The sequence below is a fragment of the Bos indicus x Bos taurus genome, chromosome 7, assembly GCF_003369695.1.
Source record: "Bos indicus x Bos taurus breed Angus x Brahman F1 hybrid chromosome 7, Bos_hybrid_MaternalHap_v2.0, whole genome shotgun sequence".
Classification (NCBI taxonomy): Eukaryota; Metazoa; Chordata; class Mammalia; order Artiodactyla; family Bovidae; genus Bos; species Bos indicus x Bos taurus.
In genome coordinates this window covers 49834018-49858117 of record NC_040082.1, presented here as the reverse complement: position 1 = coordinate 49858117, position 24100 = coordinate 49834018, and the positions used below count along the sequence as shown (strand labels likewise).

Here is a 24100-nt window from a genome sequence, read left to right as displayed (position 1 = left end):
GGCTTCTATCTATATATATATCCTATATAGGGCTTCCCTGGCAGCTCAGCAGTAAAGAATCTGCCTGCAGTGCAGGAGACACAGGAGGTGTGGGTTCAATCCCTGGATTAGGAAGATCCCCTGGAGGAGGGTATAGCAACCCACTCCAGTATTCCTGTGTAAAAAATGCTATGGACAAAGGAGCCTGGTGGGATACAGTCCATAGAGTTGCAAAGAGTCGGACACGACTGAAGCAACTGAGCACAGTCAACATATGTAGATATCCTGCATCCTTTTAACAGTGGTGCAGTTTAGCTCATAGGGGCTGGAGTTCAGAATGTATCTAAAGGTAATAGTGGTAGGTGCCAAGTGTGTCAGAGCTGGAAAGAAGTCCAACTTCCCACACTTACATGGCAGATGGGGAAATGAGAGAAGAAAAATTATAGTTGGCAGCAGACCTAGGATAATGCAGTTCAGCTTTCCTTTCATGGTGAGTGCTCCATCTCTTCCTCTCTTCTCTTAGAGTAATAAAAATACCTAACTTATAAAATTTCAAAGTCCTTTCAAACATTCCTCTGAAACGGTCTTCCCAAGAGAGATGGAACCCCGATGGCGTGACTATTCTGGACTACTGTCCGAAACCTACCAAAAAATCACTCTTATCGAACTCCTGAGCGACCTTCCACGGAGTCTTTGTTCCTTTTAGCTGCCACAGGGAGATCTGGATGTCCTGTTCTCAAACATTGATGACATCATCAAGGTGAACAGCAGACTGCTTCATGATCTGCAGGAGACAGCCTCCAGGGAAGAAGAACAAGTGCAGCTGATCGGTGAGCAAAAAACCAGGCAGTTGGCAGCCTGAGATTCCCGTGGAATTGTTCTAGGCATGTGGTCATTGCTGTACTTTCCCCAGCATTCCAGGGAGATGCAGCTCAATGAGAGGCTGTTTTGGGAGTCCCTGAAATACAGCATGTCAGAGCTGGCAGGACCCTCAGATGATATCCAGCCCAACCCCATCACTATAGACGAAGAGACTGAGGCCTCACGACAGAGAGGACATACTGATAGACACATAATTAGTTAGTGGTGTGGCTGAGACTCTATCCCAGGGTTTTTCACAGTCATTCACTCAGTAGGTGCTTAGTGATCACCTGCCGTGTGCCATTCACTGTGCTGTGTGCTGAGGTAACAGAAGGGTCCAGTCAACCAGAGGGTCTGATCATCTGTTCTTTTGGGTTAGTGAGTGAGAGAGACAGAAGATACACAGATAAACAGGAGAATTTTAAGTACTAATTTGTAATTTAAAGAATAACAAATATGGTAACTTTTGAGAAAAGAGAAGGCCTCCTGAGGAGAGGACATTTGAACTGAGACCTGTTAGGGAGGAGCCAGCTATGAGATGATCTGGACAGAGTAGAGAAAATAGGTATGCAGAGGCCTATTCTTTGGCAGAGATGAGCCTGGGATATTTGATGGACAAGGCTGGTAAGGCTCCAGGGCAATGAGTGAGGGGAGAGTATGGGAGATAGGATAGAAAAGGCAGAGAAGGACCAGATCCTACAAGGCCTTCTAGGAGTGTGGATTTTCTCCTAAGTGTGATGAGACCTCACTGGACAATTTTGAGCAGGGGAGTGATATGGTCAGATTTCTTTTTCAAAGATCCTTTTGGTAGTTGTGTACAGTGGATTGTGAAAGAGTGGCAAGAGTGGAAGTAATGAGATCAGCTGGTGGTTTTACCTTCACCTAGGTGAGAGATGGAGGTGGACTCCTGATTCTGAAATAGTTAGGATGACCAGACATAAAGGAGGAGGAATGAGTAGGTGTAAACCTCAAACTTCTGCAGCCCCTTCCTGTCTCCTGTTCTGGGGCTGCTTAATGAAACTTCTATGTTTTCAGGTGGAGTCAGAGGACAAAGGTGGATGGGCTCAGAAAGGTAGATGGGTGCAGGCTCAGGAGTTGTGATGCACAGGCATAGTGCTCCATGGCCTGTGGGATCTTCCCAGACCAGAGATTGAATCCATGTCTCCTACATTGACAGGTGAATTCTTTATCACTGAGCCACCAGGAAAGCCCGACTATTTCCTTTAAATGATAGAGGAATACAAAATTAAGGAACGAGATTTTTTTTAACAGTATCTAGGTAATATTTTTACCTTTTATCACTTTATCTATATTTCTGTTAATGGTGACCACTTATTTGAGTGAGATTTTTTATTACATTTTATTTGCACTGGATTTTAGTTGCAGCATGTGAACTCTTAGTTGAGGTATGTGGGATCTCATTCCCTGACCAGAGATCAAACCCGGGTCCCCTGCACTGGGAGTGCAGAGTCTTAGCCGCTGGACCACCAGGGAAGTCCCTTGAGTAGAAATTGTTACAGCCTCAAGTTGAAGATGCTCCAGGGATGTGGGGACTCTGAGGTCAGCATCTTCTGTTGGTATGGGTTTGAGATTCAACTAATTCCTTGTTAAGAGTCCTTACCTGTTCATCTCTGCCTTCCAGCTTAACCTGTAAAAAGTTAAGATGCTACTTGGTCCATGCCTGGTGACATCTCCATTCCCTGGCTTCCCTGTTTCCCGGATAGATTTGCCACATAAAATACAGGATGCCCTATTACATTTGAATTTCACATAAACAATGAAAATTATACTAAGTTTACTGAATTATACTAAGTTTATCCCATGGAATACTTGGGACATACTTATATTAAAACTTTCGTTATTTATCTGAAGTTCAAATTTAACTGAGCATCTTATGTGTCATCCTCCCCGCCCCTCCCCCCACATTTTGTCAAGCCTGTCCCCTGGCCTTTCCGGAGTGTACAGAAAATAGCCTTCTCATCCTCTGCCCTTTGTGGTTAGCCAAAAAGAGATACAGAGAATCCACACGGGCTTTTGTTTTCCTAGGTGCAACTTTGTGCTTAATCATGGCTGAGCTGGTTTCAACCAGCTCTTCCTATTCCTCTCTCAGCCCCCAGGCCCGGCTATGCAAGGGAGGCCCTTATCCCAGTTCCATACCACAGCATTTTAAAAGATTTTTGGACATCAGGCATGAACTTCCCAAGTGAGTCAGGTTCCGTGTTCTTATGAATGATTTCAAATGCAGCTCCCGGTGGAGTTCCCCCACGGGCTCCTGTCACTGGAAGGCACCGTGTTCTAGTTCAGTCTTATCTAAAAGAAATGCAATGTGAGCCATGAATTTAACTTAAGACTATTGAGTAGCTCCATTAAAAAAACTAAAGCAGTGAAATGAATTTTAATGATATATCTCATTTAACCCAATATATCAAAATAATATTTCAACATGTAATTAGTATAAAACTTATTCGTGATACATTCTACTTTTTTTGGTACAAAGTCTTTGCAATCCAGTGTCATTTACACTTACAGCACATCTTAATTGGGATTCTCCATATTTCAAGTTCCCAGGAGTCATATATGGCTCGTGGCTTATAGGTCAAGTGGTTTAGAACAGGGGCTTTGGAATCTGACTTGCAAGGTTCTGTCACCCACATCTCGTCTCTGAGCCTCAGTTTCATGCCATCTGTATGAAAATAGTACCCATTTCGGTGCCAGCCATGACTATGGGTACCTAAATCAGTCCTGAATATTCACTGGAAGGACTGATGCTGAAGCTGAAACTCCAGTACTTTGGCCATCTGATGCAAAGAACTGACTCATTTGAAAAGACCCTACTTCTGGGAAAGATTGAAGGTGGGAGGAGAAGGGGACGGCAGAGTATGAGATGGTTGGATGACATCTCCGACTTGATGGACATCAGTTTGAGTAAGCTTCAGGAGTTGGTAATGGACAGGGAAGCCTGGCGTGCTGCAGTGCGTGGGATTGCAAAGAGTCGGACACAACTGAGCAACTGAACTGAACATGAAATAGCCCTTTTTATTCTCATGACCTTGTTACTTATTGATTATTATTATTAGTGGACAACAGAGGATCTAGGTATGCTGCATGCAGTCCATAGGGTCCCAAAGAATCGGGCACAATTTAGTGACTGAACAAAAACATTATCATCCCCATTTTATTGAAGAAAAACCCAAGACTCAGAAAGGTTAAGTAACTTTCCTAAGGTCAAACAGCTTGACAAGGCAGAGTCATGATTTGAGCAGCTCCGTCAGACAACATCCTGCCTCCCTTTCTCATTTCTCCAGCCAGAGGTAGAGTGGCCTTTTGAGAGTAACTCTTAGCTGCTGTGACTTCTTTCCAATCTGTGACTAAGGAAGACAAGAGGAGAAGAAATAAGTCTTTGGTGTCCCTGTATTCCTGCCTGTTGGACAGCTCTGCTCTATGCTCTAGGGAAGTTTGCTTTCCTCCACCTTCAGTTATAGAAACACCCCTGCCCCTGGCCATGCTGGTGTGATGCAGTTTCTTTGGCAAAAGTCACATTCCTGCAGAAGAACCTAAGTAGAGAAGAATGTGGGAACCGCCCCAGGTTTCAGGGCTACGCTGTCTCCAAGTGAGGTCATCTCTGCAGCTAGCTGACCTCCCTATCCTATGCATTCTGCCTGACTGCAGTTTTGGGTAGTCTTTCCTGGTCACGTTCTCCCTTGTTCTGGGGGCTTCTCCTGAGGGAGTTCTTTCTGAGCATTGTCTTGACCAGCACTGGGGAGGGGTTTTGCTTCCTGTGGTGGTAGTCTTGCTGTGGGAGCCTTTGCTGAGAGCTGGACCATGCTAGTCCAGTTACTCCCTGTCTCAAGGGGGGCCGGGTACATTTCACAGGTACAACACACAGCATCAGCAGGCTTTAGGCTTAGCTGGGCTTCCTGTGGTCTGTGGCTTACTTGCCCTTTTGTGACTAATACGTTTCTCTTCACCCTCACCACTATCCAAATAGTCTTGCTTTTTTAAAAAAACATTTATTTATTTATTATTGGCTGCGCTGAGTCTTTGTTGCTGCGTGGGCTTTCTCTAATTGTAGAGAGTGGGGCCTACTCTCTGTTGTGCACAGGCTTCTCATTGCGTGGCTTCAGTTGTAGAGCACAGGCTCTAGGGCACATGGGCTTCAGTTGTTGCAGCTCATGGGCTTAGTTGCCCCAAGACACGTGGGATCTTCTCAGACTAGGGATCAAACCAGTGTCCGCCGAATTGCAAGGAGGATTCTTATCCACTGGACCATCGGGGAAGTCCTGTAGTAGCCTTTTAATAGCTATTCCTCTTTCCATGTTTTACTCCTGATTTAGTCTCAATATAGTATAGCTCTAATAGACATTTTTTTTTTACAGCACTTTCAGATTTACAGAAAAATTAAGTAGAGGGAATTCCCAGTGGTTAGGACTCTATTTTTCTTCTACATATATTGCTTGATTGATGGCATTAAAATTGATTTATAATATTCTTAATATATATTAATAGTTTCATGTGTACAACATTTCATTTGATTTTATATATACTACAGTGTGCCCACAACTGAAAATTTAGTTTTTATTTGACACCAAACAGTTGACCCACTTTAACCGTTTTCAGTTCAGTTCAGTTCAGTCGCTCAGTCGTGTCTGATTCTTTGCAACCCCATGAATCGCAGCACGCGAGGCCTCCCTGTCCATCACCAACTCCCGGAGTTCACTCAAACTCACATCCATCAAGTCAGTGATGCCATCCAGCCATCTCATCCTCTGTCGTCCCCTTCTCCTCCTGCCCCCAATCCCTCCCAGCATCAGAGTCTTTTCCAATGAGTCCGTTCTTTGCATGAGGTGGCCAAAGTACTGGAGTTTCAGCTTTAGCATCATTCCTTCCAAGAGCACCCAGGACTGATCTCCTTTAGAATGAACTGGTTGGATCTCTTTGCAGTCCAAGGGACCCTCGAGAGTCTTCTCCAACACCACAGTTCAAAAGCATCAATTCTTCGGCACTCAGCTTTCTTCACAGTCTAACTCTCACATCCATACATGACCACTGGAAAAACCAAAGCCTCAACTAGATGGACCTTTGTTGGCAAAGTAATGTCTCTGCTTTTGAATATGCTATCTAGGTTGGTCATAACTTTCCTTCCAGGGAGTAAGTGTCTTTTAATGTCATGGCTGCAATCACCATCTGCAGTGATTTTGGAGCCCAAAAAATAAAGTCTGACACTGTTTCCCCATCTATTTCCCATGAAGTGATGGGACCAGATGCCATGATCTTCGTTTTCTGAATGTTGAGCTTTAAGCCAACTTTTTCACTCTCCTCTTTCACTTTCATCAAGAGGCTTTTTAGTTCCTCTTCACTTTCTGCCATAAGGGTGGTGTCATCTGTATATCTGAGGTTATTGATATTTCTCCTGGCAATCCTGATTCCAGCTTGTGCTTCTTCCAGCCTAGCGTTTCTCATGATGTACTCTGCATATAAGTTAAATAAGCAGGGTGACAATATACAGCCTTGATGTACTCCTTTTCCTATTTGGAACCAGTCTGTTGTTCCATGTCCAGTTCTAACTGTTACTTCCTGACCTGCATATAGGTTTCTCAAGAGACAGGTCAGGTGGTCTGGTATTCCCATCTCTTTCAGAATTTTCCACAGTTTTTGTGATCCACACAGTCAAAGGCTTTGACCTGCCCCCAATTCCCCTGTCCACCTACATTTATTAATTCTTATTCTATAAGCAAGAAATGTCCCTTCCATTCATTTTTTAAAGTTATTTTTAGTTTTCAAATTTTTAGGTATAGTTGATTTATAGTGTTATATGTTTTAATTGTACAGCATAGTGATTCACAATTTTTATTAATTTATTTTATTTATGGCTGTGTTTGATCATCATTGCTTTATGCAGGCCTTCTCCAGTTGAGGTGATTTTTGGCTTCTGTCTAGTTATGCTCAGGCTTGTCTTTGCAGTGGTTTCTCTTGTTGTGGAGCATGGGCTCTAGCTGTGTGGACTTCAGTAGTTGTGGCACCAGTTCATAATTTTTAATGGTTATAGTTATTGATTTTTTATAGTTATAAAATATTGGCTCTATTCCCTGTGCTGTACCCATTCGTTTCTTTATTCAACTTTTATATAAGTATAAACTCATGGATATTTGCTTTATTCCATGAGTCAGAAGCCAGTACTATTGTTATTCATTTTCTTGCTCAAATTTTACCAGCTTTGGCCATAGGGAGCTCTTTCCAGTTGACACCTGCGTCCTTTCAATGTGTCTCTAACAATGTGTGAGCACTTTCTTGCTTTCTGACACCACAAGGTGTTCTCAGCTCATCTTGTATTTTCCCTGCCCTATCCTTGCGATCAGCTTTTCTCCTGGGAAACCTGCTTCCTACCTTTGGTGTGCTTATTACTCCTCGGGTATCATTGCTTCTAGGTCCTCTTAGCTGATATTTAGGAAATACGTGTATATATACCAACACACGCATGTACACATATCTCCATTTCTTTCTATATCTGTCCATCTATGTTGTTGTTTAGTTGCTAAGTCATGTCCAACTTTTTGCGACTCCATAGACTATAGCCCACCAGGCTCCTCTGTCCCTGGGATTTCCCAGGCAAGAACACTGGAGTGTGTTGCCGTTTCCTTCTCTAGGGGATCTTCCCGAGTCAGGGATCAAACCTGCATCTCCTGCAATGGCAGTTGGATTCTTTACCACTGAGCCACCAGGGAAGCCCATCTATATTTATATATTTAAAATACATAAAACCATGAGTTCCTACTAATACCTCCAATTCCAGTCCAGTATCTCAGGGTTCATTCTAATCTTTCCTCTTTTCTTATTTGCAGCATCTTTCTGTGACAGGTAGAAATGGTTGCCATTATCTACAGTATATTTACTTATGTGTTCGAAGTTAGTAGTCACTTAGAGTATTTTTTTTTTTGGTTATGTTATATTGTAATAAAAATTACTAGCCTGTACTTTTGTGCAAAATACTTATGTTAATTTTTTCATACACCCTTCAGTGTGGTTATGTTATTCATTTGTAATAGAATTAGGTTCATTCCTTATTGTTTGTATTCTATTTGGGGTTCCTTCCACATCCTGGTTGGTCTCAGCTGTATGTTTATTTTGAGAGTATGTAAAATATTACCAGGGTTCCAAGATCAGAACTATATAAGAAGGTATATTCAGTAAAGCACTGTTCCCCTCTCATCCCTACTGTCCTACCCCATTCCCTGTTCTTTCCATCCCATTCTGTCTCCCCAGTAAGTAACTAATCTCATAAGTTTCTGTTTTTTTTAAAATATAGAATGTTACAACTTGGCGTGTCATTCGTGTGCAGGGGACTGCCGGTCTTTCTTGTATTGTTATAACTTTAGTGTAAGTGCTATTGAAATTGAGCATGGGCGTGATCCTTTTAAAACAAAAACTAGATCATTCTTGCCCCTGCTCAAAACCTTCTAGTTACTTCCTGTCACCATTAGAATAAAGCCTGAACACCTTACTACACTTAGTAGTAAGTGTAGTATTTACTTACTTCAAGTATTCACTTACTTCAAGGCCGTACATAATCTGGCTTCAGTTTCCTGTTTATTTTCTCTACTTTGTGCCCTTGCTCACTGTGTTCCAGCCACACCTGCCTTCTGTGTCACCTGCATGTCAGGCATTCACTTGCCTTAAGGCCTTTGTATTTGTCCTTCCCTAAGCCTGGCACTGCTCTTCCCTCAGACTTTCCCAGGGATGGATTCTTTTGGACTGTGATAAACATCCACATCTTTATGGAGGTCTTTCCTAAATAGATCTGTGTGTATGCTTAGTTGCTCAGTCATGTCTGACTCTTTGCGACCCCATGGACTGTAGCCTGCCAGTTTCCTCTATCCCATGGAATTTTCTAGGCAAGAATAAACTGGAGTGGGTTGCCATTTCCTACTCCAAGGGATCTTCCCAACCCAGGGATCGAACCCACGTCTCTTGTGTCTCCTGCATTGGCAGGCAGATTCTTGACCACAGTGATACCTCTAACTCTCTATCTGGCTTTGTTTAAATCTGTGGTACTCATCACTACCTGGCATCAGTTCAGTTCAGTTCAGTCGCTCAGTTGTGTCTGACTCTTTGTGACCCCATGAAATGCAGCACTCTAGGCCTCCCTGTCCATCACCAACTCCCGGAGTTTACCCAAACTCATGGCCATTGAGTTGGTGATGCCATCCAACCATCTCATCCTCTGTCGTCCCCTTCTCCTCCTGCCCTCAGTCTTTCCCAGCATCAGGGTCTTTTCAAATGAGTCTGCTGTTCGCATCAGGTGGCCAAAGTATTGGAGTTTCAGCTTCAACATCAGTCCTTCCAGTGAACACCCAGGACTGATCTCCTTTAGGATGGATTGGTTGGATCGTCTTGCATATGTAATATATAAATAAATATATTTATTTATTGTCTGTCTTCCCCATGAGAATATCAGCCCCATGAGGCAGGGTCATTATTTCATTCAAAGAACTTAGAAGAGTGCCTCATACACAGTCAGTAGATAAGTAGTTGGTAAGTTTTGGGGAAATGAAGTTTGTGTCAGGTGCTTTATGTGCATTTTTAAAATTAATCATCCCAGTGAACACTTGGAGGTGAGTACTATTTGTATTCCCATCTATAGATGAAAATATGGAGGGTCAGAGGGATAAGATACTCACCCTAGACTATGCTACTGGGAAAGGGTTGGCTGGAGATCTGGCCTTACTTCTCTCCGACTCCAAAGCCCACATTTTGACTATCCATGCTGTGCTGTAGGGTGTCTTTGTAAACAGGGTTTGGAATTGTACTTGCCATACATGGTAATTATAAAGATATAACATGAATGTGTTTTGTAAACTATAAAGCATTGTCCAAATGTGAGAATTATCAATATTATTGCTGTAATTATAGATACTGTTTATTAACCACACATACTACATCATTGTGTCACTTAATCCTACAGCAGCCTTTTGAAAGTGAGATGAAAAAGTGGGAGCTGAGGAAGATGAGGTGACTTGCCCAAGGTTACAGTGCTGGTTAAGCCAGGCAGTCTTACGTCAGAGCTAAAGCGCTTAGCTGTGTCACTCACAGCCTCCCTCTTCTAAGCAAGAGGACATGCAGAAACGCTTTTGAGAACTTGTTGCCTTTTCACTGTCAGGTAACGCATTTCTGGAATTCCAAGAGGAGTTGGAGCAAGTCTATAAAGTGTACTGTGCCAGCTACGAACAGGCCTTGCTGCTGGTAGAGACCTACCGGAAGGAGCCAGAGCTGCAGCGGGAGATCCAGGGCATCATTGAGGCAGTGCTGTGAGTAGAATGATCCCTATGGATGCCAAGGTCAGGGGCTGTTAAAGTCTCACCCTAGCTTGGGGCTGCTCACACTCTTTCAGGAGTGTCCTAGTCAGGCTGGGCTAGGCTATGCTGCAGAGACAAACAACCCCCAACTCTTTTAGTGGTTTCAGCCAATGAGGTTTCCACCTTCCTTATGCTCCAATGTGGGTTAACTTGGGGCTCTTCCCAGTGTCATGCTCACTCTGGAACTCAAGCTGACACCAGCCACTGTCTGGAACATGGCTGGTGACTTGGTAAGGAACAAAGAACTCTGGAGGGTCTCACACTGGTTACTAAATGTTCCAGGCCAGAAGTAATATCCATTGCTTCTCATAATTCAGAGTCCAGAACTAATCACCTGACTTAATCCAGTACCAGGAGGGCATGCCTTCCAGCCATGTGTTCAGAGGTGGAAAAGCAGAAACATTTGGTGAACAGCACTGTGCCCACCATAGGCAGGGCAGTGAGATGGTGGGAACCATGTGCTGTAAGCAGCAGTGGCAGGAAGCAGGCTTGCACCACCTGAGGAGAACTTTCTATAGATGGCTGGAGTCCTGCCCCACAGAAAAGGATCAGAACTGCCTTGAGGGGCCTCGCAGCCCAGAGCTGGCACCAATGAGTGGGAGCTCGGGATAGAGATATGTAGAGAATAAATTTTTTAAATTAAAATTTTGAACAGGTACACTTAACACAGTTTAAAAGCTTTAAAACATCTGAATTTAAACAGTAAAAGCAAAAGATCTCCCCTGTCCCTTCATCCATCCAATTGCTGCTACTACCTGCAAAGTCAAGGTAACCACTTTTAAATTCCTTATGGATCTTTGTAGAGTTCCTGTATACCTATACTACTACTACTACTGCTAAGTCACTTCAGTCGTGTCCGACTCTGTGCGACCCCATAGACGGCAGCCCACCAGACTCCCCTGTCCCTGGGATTCTCCAAGCAAGAACACTGGAGTGGGTTGCCATTTCCTTCTCCAGTGCATGAAAGTGAAAAGTGAAAGTGAAGTTGCTCAGTCTTATCCGACTCTTATCGACCCCATGGACAGCAGCCTACCAGGCTCCTCCGTCCATGGGATTTTCCAGGCAAAAGTACTGGAGTGGGGTGCCATTGCCTTCTCCGTGTACCTATACAAGTAAATCTAAATATATACTCTTATTTTCCCATCTTCTTATAAAAGTTTATAATTTTTTTCACTTATGTTATATCTTGGAGGTCTTTCTAATTCAATATATATACGTATGACCCTTTGAATGGCTATGTATTCTTCTACCATGTGGTTGTTCCAGTTTATTTAACTGCTCTCTATTGATGGATATTGGTTTGTTTCTATTCTTTGTAGCATTACAGATAATGCTATGTGATTATTCACGAACATATATTATTTTACTGAGGTGCAAATAAAAGTATCTATAAGTTAAATTTCCAGATGTGAAATTGCTAGATTAAAGGAAGTATGTGTTAATAATTTTGATAATATTGCAAAATTTCTCACTCTAAAGGTAATACCGGTTGATATTCCCATGAACAAATATAAAGGTGTTTCCCCTCAGCCTGGCCAGCAGAGTACATTGTGAAACTTCAGAGTATTTACCACTGAGATAGGTGAAAAATGGCATCTCAGTAATGTTTCATTTTGTATTTATCTTCTTATGATTAAAGTGGATCATCATATATTTAAAAAGACTTCTATTAGGACTTCCTTGGCGGTCCGGTGGTTAAGACTTCGTGTTCCCAATGCAGGGGGCACAGGTTCAATACCTGGTTGGAGAATTAAGATGCTGCATGCCATGCAGCATGGTCAAAAACAAAAAAAAGCTATATCTTCCCCAAGCTTACCAAATGAAGATAGATGAAGGCCATCTTCTGGAAATCAGAATAGTATAGGAGGAACAGAGGTTATTATTGTTATTTCATCTTACTTAGGCATTTCCTGTTTACACCCAAGAGAGTGTAGATTTTGGTCTTTAAAGCTAGCATTATCTCATGTGGATCCTCCTGCTATCTCTCTTCCTTCTCTCCCTTATCTATCCTTAGCTCTTGTGCCCCCTGAAGCCTTCTTTTGAAGTAGCCATGTCCTAGCCCCTCCCAGCCTTCAAAAAAGCCTACTTTCGGGACTTCCCTGTTGGTCCAGTGGCTAAGACTCCGCTCCCAATGCAGGGGGCCTGGGTTCGATCCCTGACAAGGAGCTAGATCCCACATGCAGCAACTAAGACCCAGTGCAGCCAAATTAAAATAAATAAATGATTAAAAAAAAAAAAAAGCCTACTTTCATTTTCTTTTATTCCTTTGATCCCTTCATGGATCTTACAAACTTAGGCTTTTGTAAGGGTCACTAAATACATTTCTACAGGAGTGAGGCAAGTAACAGAAATGAGGGAAGCAGGACGCCAGCTGTGAGACAAAAGGGAGTAATGGAGGCTGTGGCAAATCAGAGCCAGCAGTCCCTGTATAGAGTGTAGCTGCAGCCCAGCCTCAGCTGATCACTGTTGCATCAAGTAGCTTTTGCTATAGCATATCACCCCAAATATAGTGGTTTAAAATATAAATCATCTCCAAAATGTGTTTAAAGCAAATATTTCTCAAGGTCACATTTGTGCATGATAGCAATTTAGCTGGACTCAGTAAATGATTTTTCTAGTCCTGGCTGAACTCCCTCACATGTCTGTGATCAACCATAGGTCAGCTTTGCTGATGCTGGCTGGACTTTCCTATGAACGTGGGACACACGAGCTGACTCAGCTCTGCCTTTTGAGATCTTGGCTTAGAACTGGCATGCTGTGCCAGGCTCGGGAGGTGGAAAAATAGTCCCCACTTCTTGGTGGGAGAAGCTTCAACGTCATGTTCAAAGGGTATAGATACAGAGAGTAAAGTAATTGCAGCCATTTTTTTGTAAACCATCTACCTCAGTTGCTGTGTAGAAATATGATTCCACTGTGGCCAGATCCTCTGATCTTTCAAGAGAAACCAGAAGCTTTGATGTAAGTCTCCGCAGTGTTAAATATTGGCATCTAGTTCAGACATGTTAGAAGCACTGTGTGGGGCCCCTAGTTGGCACAGAGGCTGCTCTTTGTCACATCTTCTGCACTCTGGTCTTTCCCAACTAGGCCAGACATTTCTCATGGGCTTTGGCGCCAGGCAGCCTGGCAACGAATCAAGCTCTCTGCTCTTTATTCACCTTGGCAGGAGCCATTTAGTGTCTCAGAACCTAGTTTCCCTACATGTAGAGTGGGAGTAAAAGCAATAGCTCATGGGGATGTAGACTCATTGAAGTGAAGCTGCTCAGTCGTGTCCGACTCTTAGCGACCCCATGGACTGCAGCCTACCAGGCTCCTCTGTCCATGGGATTTTCCAGGCAAGAGTACTGAAGTGGGGTGCCATTGCCTTCTCATTGCATGTAGACTCATTGCATGCAGGTAATACTCAGTAATTCCCTAGTAAGACCATAGCTATGGTAGTTATCTTGGTTAGGAAGGGATTATGCTTCCCTAAGACCACACTGTAGTTCTCTGCTCCTTCAGTCCCAGTGCTCCCTTTTTATAACAAATTTATTATCCTGAGTTACATTCTGAAAAAAATACTCCTGCCCATATACATAATTGAAAAAATAAACATAATGGCTTAGCTATAATTAAAAGAGAAATAAAAGGTAATTTCTAATAATGTCATATGTATTACATATGTAATATATAATATGTATAATGTAATGTATGCAAATGCTTGGGCACCGCTGCAGTAGCAATCACATGCTTATAAGCGAAAAAGAGTCAGAAGCCATTCTGTACACGAAGTACAGAAAAACAAAAGAGCAGAGAATATGTGTACCCTGGAATGACACAAACTTGACTTCCTTGTGTATGATAAGAGAAAGAAGGAAACAACATAATTGAAGTAGGGATAATATTACATACTGGGAGGCAGAGAAAATGAGGAATGATGTTCTTACAGATGGCCTGTGTTGTATTTACAAAAGGTAGTATCATAGTAATTCCCAGTGTGAAGATATGTGACTGGATGGGGTCCAGGTGTCACAAAAATATCTCAGTTCTTGAAACTGCAGCCCGTTTCAAGGCATTCATTCAGTCTCTGAATGTTGAGAGGGGCGTATGAAACGTAGACCAATTCTCCATAATGCAAGACTATCCTTGCAGGGTATTCTGCTTCCCTGGGACCCTGTCCACTAAATGCCTGCAGCACCCCAGAGCCTGCAGGTTTTAAGATTGCCCTCAATGAAATCCCTTGGTCTAATGTTGCAGCAGGAACGACATCCTTTCGGTCATCCCAATTTTACTCTGTGTATTTACAGGAAGACAGAAAATAGACTTCCTACGGGAAAGTATAGACATTGGATGGTGGGTGGATGGATGGATAGATAGAATGAATTTTAAGGGGCTCCTACTATGTATGCTGCTCTAGAACTATTAATCACCTTCCTCCTGAAACAGTCATCCTGGCTTTCTGTGCTGATGATCATGGGGCTCTTTCTGGAGCCTGGCTGACTAGGATCACACCAGCTGGATATCCAGAGACGATAAATGGCACCATCTCATTAGATCTTTGTGATTCCAAAATATATGCTACCTCCCACTTTTTATTTGGGTGGATGAGTTGGTGAGGTGTTTAGTTTATACTAGTTCTTAAGGCTGGAGAAGGCAATGGCACCCCACTCCAATACTCTTGCCTGGAAAATCCCATGGACGGAGGAGCCTGGTAGGCTGCAGTCCATGAGGTCGCTAAGAGTCGGACACGACTGAGCGACTTCCTTTTCACTTTTCACTTTCATGCATTGGAGAAGGAAATGGCAACCCACTCCAGTGTTCTTGCCTGGAGAATCCCAGGGACGGGGGAGCCTGGTGGGCTTCTGTGTATGGGGTCGCACAGAGTCGGACACGACTGAAGTGACCTAGCAGCAGCAGCAGCAGCAGCTCTTAAGGCAGTGCTTCCCACCTGGTGGCCCATGGAATCAGAGGCTTGTCCTTACAGCCACAGAAAGCTTTGCCTTAGGGAGACCAGTCTAATGGCACAGCTTTCAGTGGGGAGGAGAGGTGGATCAGTCTAACACAAAGCACCTGCAGTTCCACAACAACTTAGGCAGAGTGTTGGGAGAAGACACATAATCTGTTTTCCTTTATTGGCATTTTTTGTTTAAGTATGAAAATAACATACTTATTGAAAAAAGGAAGTTTCAAACAATACACGGATTATGTAAAGTAAAAAGTATAAGTCCATTCCCCCTTGGTTTCCTGTTTCCCATGCCTCCCCCTAGTAGTTAACATGTCCATCCAAATTTGATTCTGTGTATTTACAGACAGGTAAGAAATAGACTTTCCATGGGAAAATCTAGATGTTGGATGGATGGATGGATGGATGGTTAGATAAATAGAAAGAATGAATGAATTAATGAATTTTTAAGGGACTCCCACTCTAGATTCTAGGACTTGTTTTTTCACTTCACCATAGCCATGAATTATTTTACCATGTTCCTTTTTTTTTCCTCTTTTAACCATGTTCTTCTTTAATGGTTATATAGGGTTCTTTTCCAGGGCAGCTTATAGTCAGCTCATCCCCTGTTGATGGATATTTGAGTTGTTTCCCAAATTTTACTGTCACAGAATTGCTGAATAACTTCTACCTTTATCCATGCTCACTTGAGTTAATATTTCTGTGGGTAGATTTCTGTAGTAGGATTGAGGGAATTGTATATTTCACAAGTTGCTAAATTAGTTTCTAAAAGATCCCACCAACTGATACTCTCACCAATAGAATGTAAGAGGACTGGTTTCCCCATATTCATCCAACTCTGGGTGAGTCTTTCAATTTTTTTTTTTTTTTTGGCCACACCATGTGGCATGGGAAATCTTAGTTATTCAATCAGGATTGCACCCATACCCCCTGCATTGGGAACACAGAGTCTTAACCACTAAACTACCAGGGAAGTCCCAAGTCTTTAAATTTTTATTGCCCATCTGATAGGCTACAAAAAGAGTTTTCTCCAAATTACTTTAGAAAGCTGTAAAGAAAGAGGTTGCTGTAATTCTGTAGTTCTTGATGATTGTGGAGAAGAGAAGTAATCATCTCTTTGAAGGCTCCCTGCCCTATTTCATCTCTGACTTGTGAGGCAATAGTTGTCCCCATGAGGCAGTTATCCTTTTCCCATGAAAAGTAAGCCCAGAGGACAGAGTTTTGCAAATATCTGACCACTGTTTCCACCTCTCCTGCCCACAGTCAGCCAGGCACTAGGAAACCTTTGGTGAGAGCAGATGGTCAGCACAGACATATCCTGACAGATAGTTCAACCCCTGTGTTCCAACCTTCTGCAGTTAATGGGAGGGAGGGGGTAGTTCCCACCTGCTCTGTCTGTTCCAGGCCTTGTGGCTGATCTTTCTTGGACATTTGGTCTGGAGGTTTTTTCCATAGGAAGAACAGTAAGAGGCAAAGGTACTGTAGAGAGCCAGATAATGGTCATGAGAGGTATTTGTGAGTCTTCATGGAGGAGGCATGCTTAGACATTGATGTTTGAAACCCTCACGTGTTTCTCAGAAGGTGGGTCTGAGGGCTACTGGTCGTGATCAAAGAAAGACTGTTGGAGCCTTGTCCCAGATGCCATGGACTTGGGCACTCTTTCTGCAACTTCCAGACATCATCAGGAAGGGGGCTAGAAATAATCATTTATGCATCAAATGGTACATCTGGAAGGGACCTTGGCACTATTAGTTCCTGTGTTTTGTATTTTCCTTTTTCAAATTAAAATTTTCAAGCCCTATAGAAAAATAGAATAATGTAATGAACACACACACCCGTCACCTGAAATGAGCAAGTATAAATGCCTTCTGTTTGCTGCATCTAATTTTATACTGAGTAATTTAAAGGAAATTACAGATACTATGAGTCTTTACCCTTAAATACTTTACACACCTTTCTAAACATTAAATTCCTATGATTAAAAAAAAAAAAAGTTTGGAGGGGGCTGTGCCCCAAGGCTTGTGAGATCTTAGTTCTTCCACTGGGGATTAAACCTGGGCCTACAGCAGTGGAAGCACTGAATCTAACCATCAAACCACCAGGGATTTCCCAAGTTCCTGTGATTTTAAAAGCGCTTCTTTTTTAAAGCAGCAGGACCATTTTTTAAAATGAAATACCATGTGCGTGTCCAGCAGATGGAGTTGTGCTTGAGACATACCCAAGTGGAGATCTCAAGTAGGCTAGTTGACCATGAGTCTGGAGCTCTGGGCAGAAGAAATGGAGATCTGGGTTTGCCATGTGTTTAAAGCCGTAGGACTAAAGGAGCTCAGGAAGAGAGTGAGTGGAGAGAGGAGGCCCCTGGGCACTCCAGCATTGGAGAGAAGCCAGGGGAGTGGCCTGTGGAGTGAGAGAAACAGGACAAAGGGCATCTCTGGGGCCAAAAGAAGAAAGTGTTTTGAGAAAGAGGGGAATGGTCTGCTGTGTCTGCTATTGAGAGACTGATTAAGCTGAGGACAGAGAACTGACCTTTGGATTTAGTACATATGGGGAAGCGAGGTCCAGAAAAGTGTAAAGTGAGAACTAGCAGCACCTGGTGAGGCAACTGAGGACCCCCGAAGGAGGGCAACTTGCCTGAGGTCACACAGCGAGTTAAATAGCAGAGCTGGGACTAGACCCCAGGCCCTTTGGTGCCCCCAAGGGTGGACTTGACCTACTTAACACCAGCCTTCTCCCTCAGGCCGCAAGCGGGACCTTCAGGACTCAGTTTCTTGCTGGTAATTCCTCTGCAGAGGATTACCAAATACCCATTGCTGCTGCAGAAAATTCTGGAAAACACACTCCCTGATGCCAGTGCCTATGCTGTCCTTCAGAGGGCTACCTCTGCCCTCCAGGATGTGGTCACCAACATCAATGAGTACAAGAGGCGCAAAGAAGTGGGTAAGGACTTGGGGCATTTAGGTGATACATTAGTGAGAATGCTTCTAGTTAACAAAAAAACTCACCTCAAACTGGCTTCACTAGTAAAGGGAAGACAGTCACTTATGTAACCTACAAGTCCAGAGGTAACGTGGGCTTTAAATAGGATTTAGTCTGGGAGCTGGTGTCATTTCCCTATAATTCTCTTGTCTCTGACCTTCACTATGTGTCACTTGCCTCTTCAAGCTGGCCTCCCTCATAACAGTAAGTGGCTATTGCTGTCCTAAGACTCACGTCTGAACACCACACCTTCCAGGAGAACGTGGACCCTTTCTCCGCTTAGCTGTAAACACTAAACTGGAGCTTCATTCTAATAGGATTTATTTGAGTCATATGCTCACCCTGAACCAGTTGCCATGATTAGGGGTATGCCATGAACTGTTTGGCTTATGCCTGGGTTGTAAGCCTTTCTTTGAACCTGTCATTGTGGTAAAGGAGTGGGGATCGTGTGAATTGGCTTATAAGAGTCAGCAACCACTCCCTGAACTAAAGTGAAATCATTCTTATCCAAACCACATGGCTGCTATACTAAGGAGAAATGAATACTGGGAGGCAAAGAGCTGTGTATGTATCAGGGATGAGGGTAGAAGGAGAAAGTGGGGAGATTGTTGCCTCTCAAGTTGCTAAAACAGAAAGGTCTGCAGAGTGTCACAGTGTCCTAGGGAGAGGAAAAACTTACACAACTAAGACAGTATAGTAACGATAATTTAGCTAACGTTTACTAAGGGGTAGCTATGACTTGTTTTTTTCACTTATTATTTTGTTTGATCCTTACGATAGTCCTGAGGTTGGCACTGTTAGTCTCATTTCACAGTTGGGTAAAATGAGAGCTTAAGTCATTTGCTTCATTTCCATCATCTTCTGTGATCTCCCAGCAATCCTGGGAAGTGGTTGGCCTCATTTACAGATGAGGAAACTGAGGCGCAAGAAATCAAGCTGGTATGAACCTCTTCAGTCAGTGAGGACTCTGAGCCCCATGTTTTACCTCCAAGATTTGCCATTCTAATGAGTGTGACCCTGACGTTTGAGAAGAGGGCCTAAGAGGTGCCCAGCTGGGATGTCAGGGTGTCTTACTTTCCTGGGTCAGCTCTGGTCCCTGTGCCTCCTTTTCCTCTGTTGGTGCAGCCTCCAAGTACACCAAGGTGGAGCCGCTGAGCCTCCGGGAGCGACTGGCTCGCATCAATACACACACCCTCTCCAAGAAGACCACCCGGCTGAGCCAGCTGCTGAAGCAGGAGGCGGGGCTCGTTCCCAGGGTGAGCAATGGACTGGAGGAAGGGTTGTATGCCGGCCATCCCAAGGGGAAAGATGGTGCGGTGGTGAGGCGGAGTCTTAGACTGCTTTCAGAGATGAGAAGACTGAGGCCAGGAAGGGGCAGAGTAGGCACCCTCACTTGATTCCTTTGTTTAAAGTTTGCTGGTTTTTTAAAGATTTTTTTGCTGTGGACCATTTTTAAAGTCTTTGTTTGAATTTATTTCAATATTGCTTCTGTTTTATGTCCTGGCATTTTGGCCACAAGGCATGTGGGATCTCAGCTTCCTGTTCAGATCAGTTCAGTCGCTCAGTTGTGTCTGACTCTTTGCAGCTGCATGGACTGCAGCACACCAGGCCTCCCTGTCCATCACCAACTTCCGGAGTTTACTCAAACTCATGTCCATTGAGTCAGTGATGCTATCCAACCATCTCATCCTCTGTCGTCCCTTTCTCCTCCCACTTTCAATCTTTCCCAGCAACAGGGTCTTTTCAAATGAGTCAGTTGTTTGCATCAGGTGGCCAAAGTATTGGAGTTTCAGCTTCAACATTAGTCCTTCCAATGAATACCCAGGACTGATCTCCTTTAGAAAGGACTGGTTGGATCTCCTTGCAGTCCAAGGGACTCTCAAGAGTCTTCTCCAATATCACAGTTCAAAAGCATCAATTCTTCAGTGCTCAGCTTTCTTTATAGTCCAACTCTCACATCCCTACATGACTACTGGAAACACCATAGCTTTGACTAGATGGACTTTTGTTGGCAAAATAATGTCTCTGCTTTTTAATATGCTGTCTAGGTTGGTCATAACTTTTCTTCCGAGGAGCAAGCATCTTTTAATTTCATGGCTGCAATCACCATCTGCAGTGATTTTGGAGCCCAAAAAATAAAGTCCGTCCCTCTTTCCATTGTTTCCCCATCTATTTTCCATGAAGTGATGGGACCGGATGCCATGATCTTAGTTTTCTGATTGTTGAGTTTTAAGCCAACTTTTTCACTCTTCTGTTTTACTTTCATCTAGAGGCTCTTTAGTTCTTCTTCACTTTCTGCCATAAGGGTGGTGTCATCTGCATATCTGAGGTTATTGATATTTCTCCTGGCAATCTTGATTCCAGCTTGTGCTTCATCCAGCCCAGCATTTCTCATGATGTACTCTGCATATAAGTTAAATAAGCAGGGTGACAATATACAGCCTTGACATACTCCTTTCCCGATTTGGAACCAGTCTGTTGTTCCATGTCCAGTTCTAACTGTTGCTTCTTTACCTACATACAGATTTCTCAGGAGGCAGGTCAAGTGGTCTGGTATTCCTTTCTCTTTAAGAATTTTCCACAGTTTGTTATGATCCACACAGTTGAAGGCTTTGGAGTAGTCAATAAAGCTGAAGTAGATGTTTTTCTGGAACTCTCTTGCTTTTTCTATGATCCAACAGATGTTGGAAATTTGGTCTCTGGTTCCTCTGCTTTTTCTAAATCCAGCTTGAACATCTGGAAGTTCACGCTTCATGTATTGTTGAAGCCTGGCTTGGAGAATTTTGAGCATTACTTTGCTAGCCTGTGAGATGAGTGCAATTGTGCAGTAGTTTGAACATTCTTTGGCATTGCCTTTCCTTGGGATTGGAATGAAAACTGACCTTTTCCAGTCCTGTGGCCACTGCTGAGTTTTCCAAATTTGCTGGCATATTGAGTGCAGCACTTTCACCACATCATCTTTTAGGATTTGAAATAGCTCAACTGGAATTCCATCACCTCCACTAGCTTTGTTCGTAGTGATGCTTCCTAACCAGGAATCAAACCCACACCCCTACCCTGGAAGTTAGGGAAGTTCTTCCACTTGATTCTGAATAGCCAGGGTGGGCTCTCTCCTCTGCGCCTTGTGCTGCTCTTTCTCCGGGGCCTTTTGATACAGGTGTGTGTGTGTTTTCAGTCACTCAGTTGTGTCTTTTCGACCTTATGGACTGTAGCCCATCAGGCTTCTCTGTCAGTGGTATTCTCTAGGCAAGAATAATAGAATGAGTTGCCATTTCCTCCTCCAGGGGATCTTCCTGACCCAGGAATCAAACCTGAATCTCCTGTGTCTCCTGCCCTGCAGGTGGATTCTTTACCTCTGAGCCACCAGCAAAGCCCCTTGATGCAGATAGGAGAACTTATGTCTGGGCCTGGGCAAGGAACCAGCCTCAAATAGCTACTAGTAGAAACTTAGGTTGACTGAGTGCTTACTCTGAACCAGGCATTAATGGTTCCACACAATGAAGTAAATGTTCACATTATCCCCATGTTGCAGATGCGGAAACAGGCTCCAAGAGGGCAAAACAATTGCCTGAGTTCACACAGACAGGAAGCAAGTGAACCAGGGCTCGTGTGTCTGATTTCATGGTCTGAATACAAAACCACTAAGCCGCACTCACTGCCTCTGACCATCCCACTCAGTTTGGAGACTGGAGGAATGGCTCTGATATGCGGGTCTGTGGAAAGGTGTGTGTGTGTGGTTCCTAGCAAGGACTTGGGACAGAGGTGTACACTGCCCCTATGTGGATGTTCTCGGCCCTCATAAGTGTAACTTTACTCTCAGACGGAAGACAAGGAATTTGATGACTTAGAAGAGAGGTTCCACTGGGTGTCGCTGTGTGTGACCGAGCTGAAGAGCAATGTGGCTGCTTACCTGGATAATTTGGAGGTGAGGACCCTGTGGTAAATAATGGTGTGTGTGTGTGGTGGGGCGGGGGGCGGGGGGGGGGGGGCAGGCTGGGATACCTGGACAGGTACGTAGGGCCCATTGAACAAGCCCCTGATAAAGGCACCAGCTTCAAGGACCAATTGGAAGAGATCGTAATAGTTGCTGGTTGGAGGCCAGAGAAGGGCCTTGGGGAAGCACTCCTTAATCTAGAGGTTATCTGGCTGGGGCAGCTTCTGAGTTCACTGAGTATTCAGGAACTGGGGTTCCCACTGGGCAGAGTCAAATTCACTGGAAGCAGAGTCCTCTGGAAGAACCCTGCCAGACCGGTGCTAGAGCAGGAGTGACAAACAGATGCTCAAAGGGACCAGGCAGGGAATATTATTGACTGAAGTGTATAGGTGTGTAGGCCTATTGTCTATTTATGAGACTGTTAGGTAGAGTTCAATATGTAGTAATATTTGGAGTTTGAATGACTGAATAAATGCATAAATGAATAAAATAAAATTAAATGCCCTGTCTCATGGGAGTTGTTGCTGCATGGGAGTGTGGACCCAATGCTGCCAGTTCTTCTGATTTTAAGGAAGAAGAAAACTGAAAATTGAGACCTTTTGGTGAAATCTCATGATGTGTCCATGTAAGCAACTAATTAAATAAGAATCTAAATGTTATATGGGCCCAACAAAATACATTTTTGCATGCCAGATTAAGCCCACAGGGACACCAGTTTGCATTCCCAACCAGCACATTACTTTCCTTGCGCCCAAATTCCCACTTCATTCTTGTCATCGCTGCTGACTCATTCCATCCACTCTGTCCCTTTTGCGTGGTTTTGTTCTCAGTCACATCCATTTGCACAGACCAGCTCAGTCAGATGAGAACAGGCTCTTTGGATAATAGGATTTGGAGTGACATTATTGGAAGTGTGTAGAAGGAGAGAGGTTGTAGCTCTATGCTTTTCTGTGTGGGGCACACCCCCTGCTTATTCCTGCTCCATCTTGCCCCAGTCCCCACAGAAAGATAACAGCACAGTGAGTGAGAAGCGGAAGGCCCTCAGAGAAAGAATGGAGGGGCCTTGAGAGAGAGAAACCAGAAGCCCCCAAGAGACATGTCTGGCTTTGCAGAGAAGAACAGATACTTAGAAGCATTAAGGCTGTGTTGCCCTGAATGCAGGATTTACATGACAGATACAGGGTTGACATGAAATCCCATAGCAAGAAATTGACTCTCTCTCTTAATCCTCAGAGTCCAGGAAAAGCCTCTTTTGCTGGCATGTAAATAAACCAGCAGAACCAGTCTCAGGCTGGAAGCCTTCAGCTGGCCATGATGCCCAGACAGAATTTAATAGCATTGTTTTTATAGCAGTTATTTTTAACATGCTTATTTATGGCAATTATTACTGGCTTTTCCTTTATGGAAGGATCATAAGGTGTTTTTTTTTTTTTGGCCATGCCATGCAGCTTGTGGGATCTTAGTTTCCTGACCAAGGATTGAACCCGGGCCCTTGGCAGTGAAAGCACAGACTCCTAACCACTAGACTGCCAGGGAATTCCCCATAAGGTGTTTTTTTGTTGTTGTTGTTTGTTTGTTTTAATGCACTGATTTAAATAGGGATGCTAGGTTGATTTAAGGAAAAGTATTATTAGAACATGAGGAGCAGACATGGCAGAAAAAAAAATTCACAAGTGTGATAATGAGAAGTGTGTGAATTGGAGGCAACACTGGAATAGGGAGAAAGATGTGGGCTTAGAGAAAGAAGATTCTAATCACCCGAGTTGTGCAAGGATAGATTAGCTGTGTGCAGACACTTGGAGGGTGTGCAGACAGCCTGGGCAACCTTTTCCGGGATGTCGTGGAGGGGCTTTCAGGTGTGAGATGGTCTCAGTGGGCTGTGATTGGCTCTCCTTTGACCCCCATCTAGGCTTTCCTCCGATTCCGGCCCCAGGACTACAATCTGGAAATCCCCGAGGGGCCTGTGGTACAGTACTGTTACCTGGCAAGAGACCTGCAGCTCCAGGCCTTCCCAGAGTTTGTGAGTGGAACTTCTCTCTTCTTTTTTTCAGGCAGGTGGCA

At 43.8% G+C, this 24100-nt stretch overlaps 1 protein-coding gene across 2 annotated transcripts in view; it reads left to right on the top strand.

The window, feature by feature from the left end:
- ARHGEF37 (Rho guanine nucleotide exchange factor 37) overlaps positions 1 to 24100 on the top strand; it is a 57215-nt gene that overhangs the window by 17606 nt on the left and 15509 nt on the right. For both annotated transcript variants that reach the window (XM_027545983.1, XM_027545984.1), the window contains exons 3-8: positions 686 to 809; positions 9995 to 10142; positions 17867 to 18066; positions 19231 to 19361; positions 21926 to 22030; positions 23949 to 24059. In XM_027545983.1, the coding sequence (XP_027401784.1) occupies positions 686 to 809; positions 9995 to 10142; positions 17867 to 18066; positions 19231 to 19361; positions 21926 to 22030; positions 23949 to 24059 (819 nt within the window). The remainder of the gene's footprint in view (positions 1 to 685; positions 810 to 9994; positions 10143 to 17866; positions 18067 to 19230; positions 19362 to 21925; positions 22031 to 23948; positions 24060 to 24100) is intronic.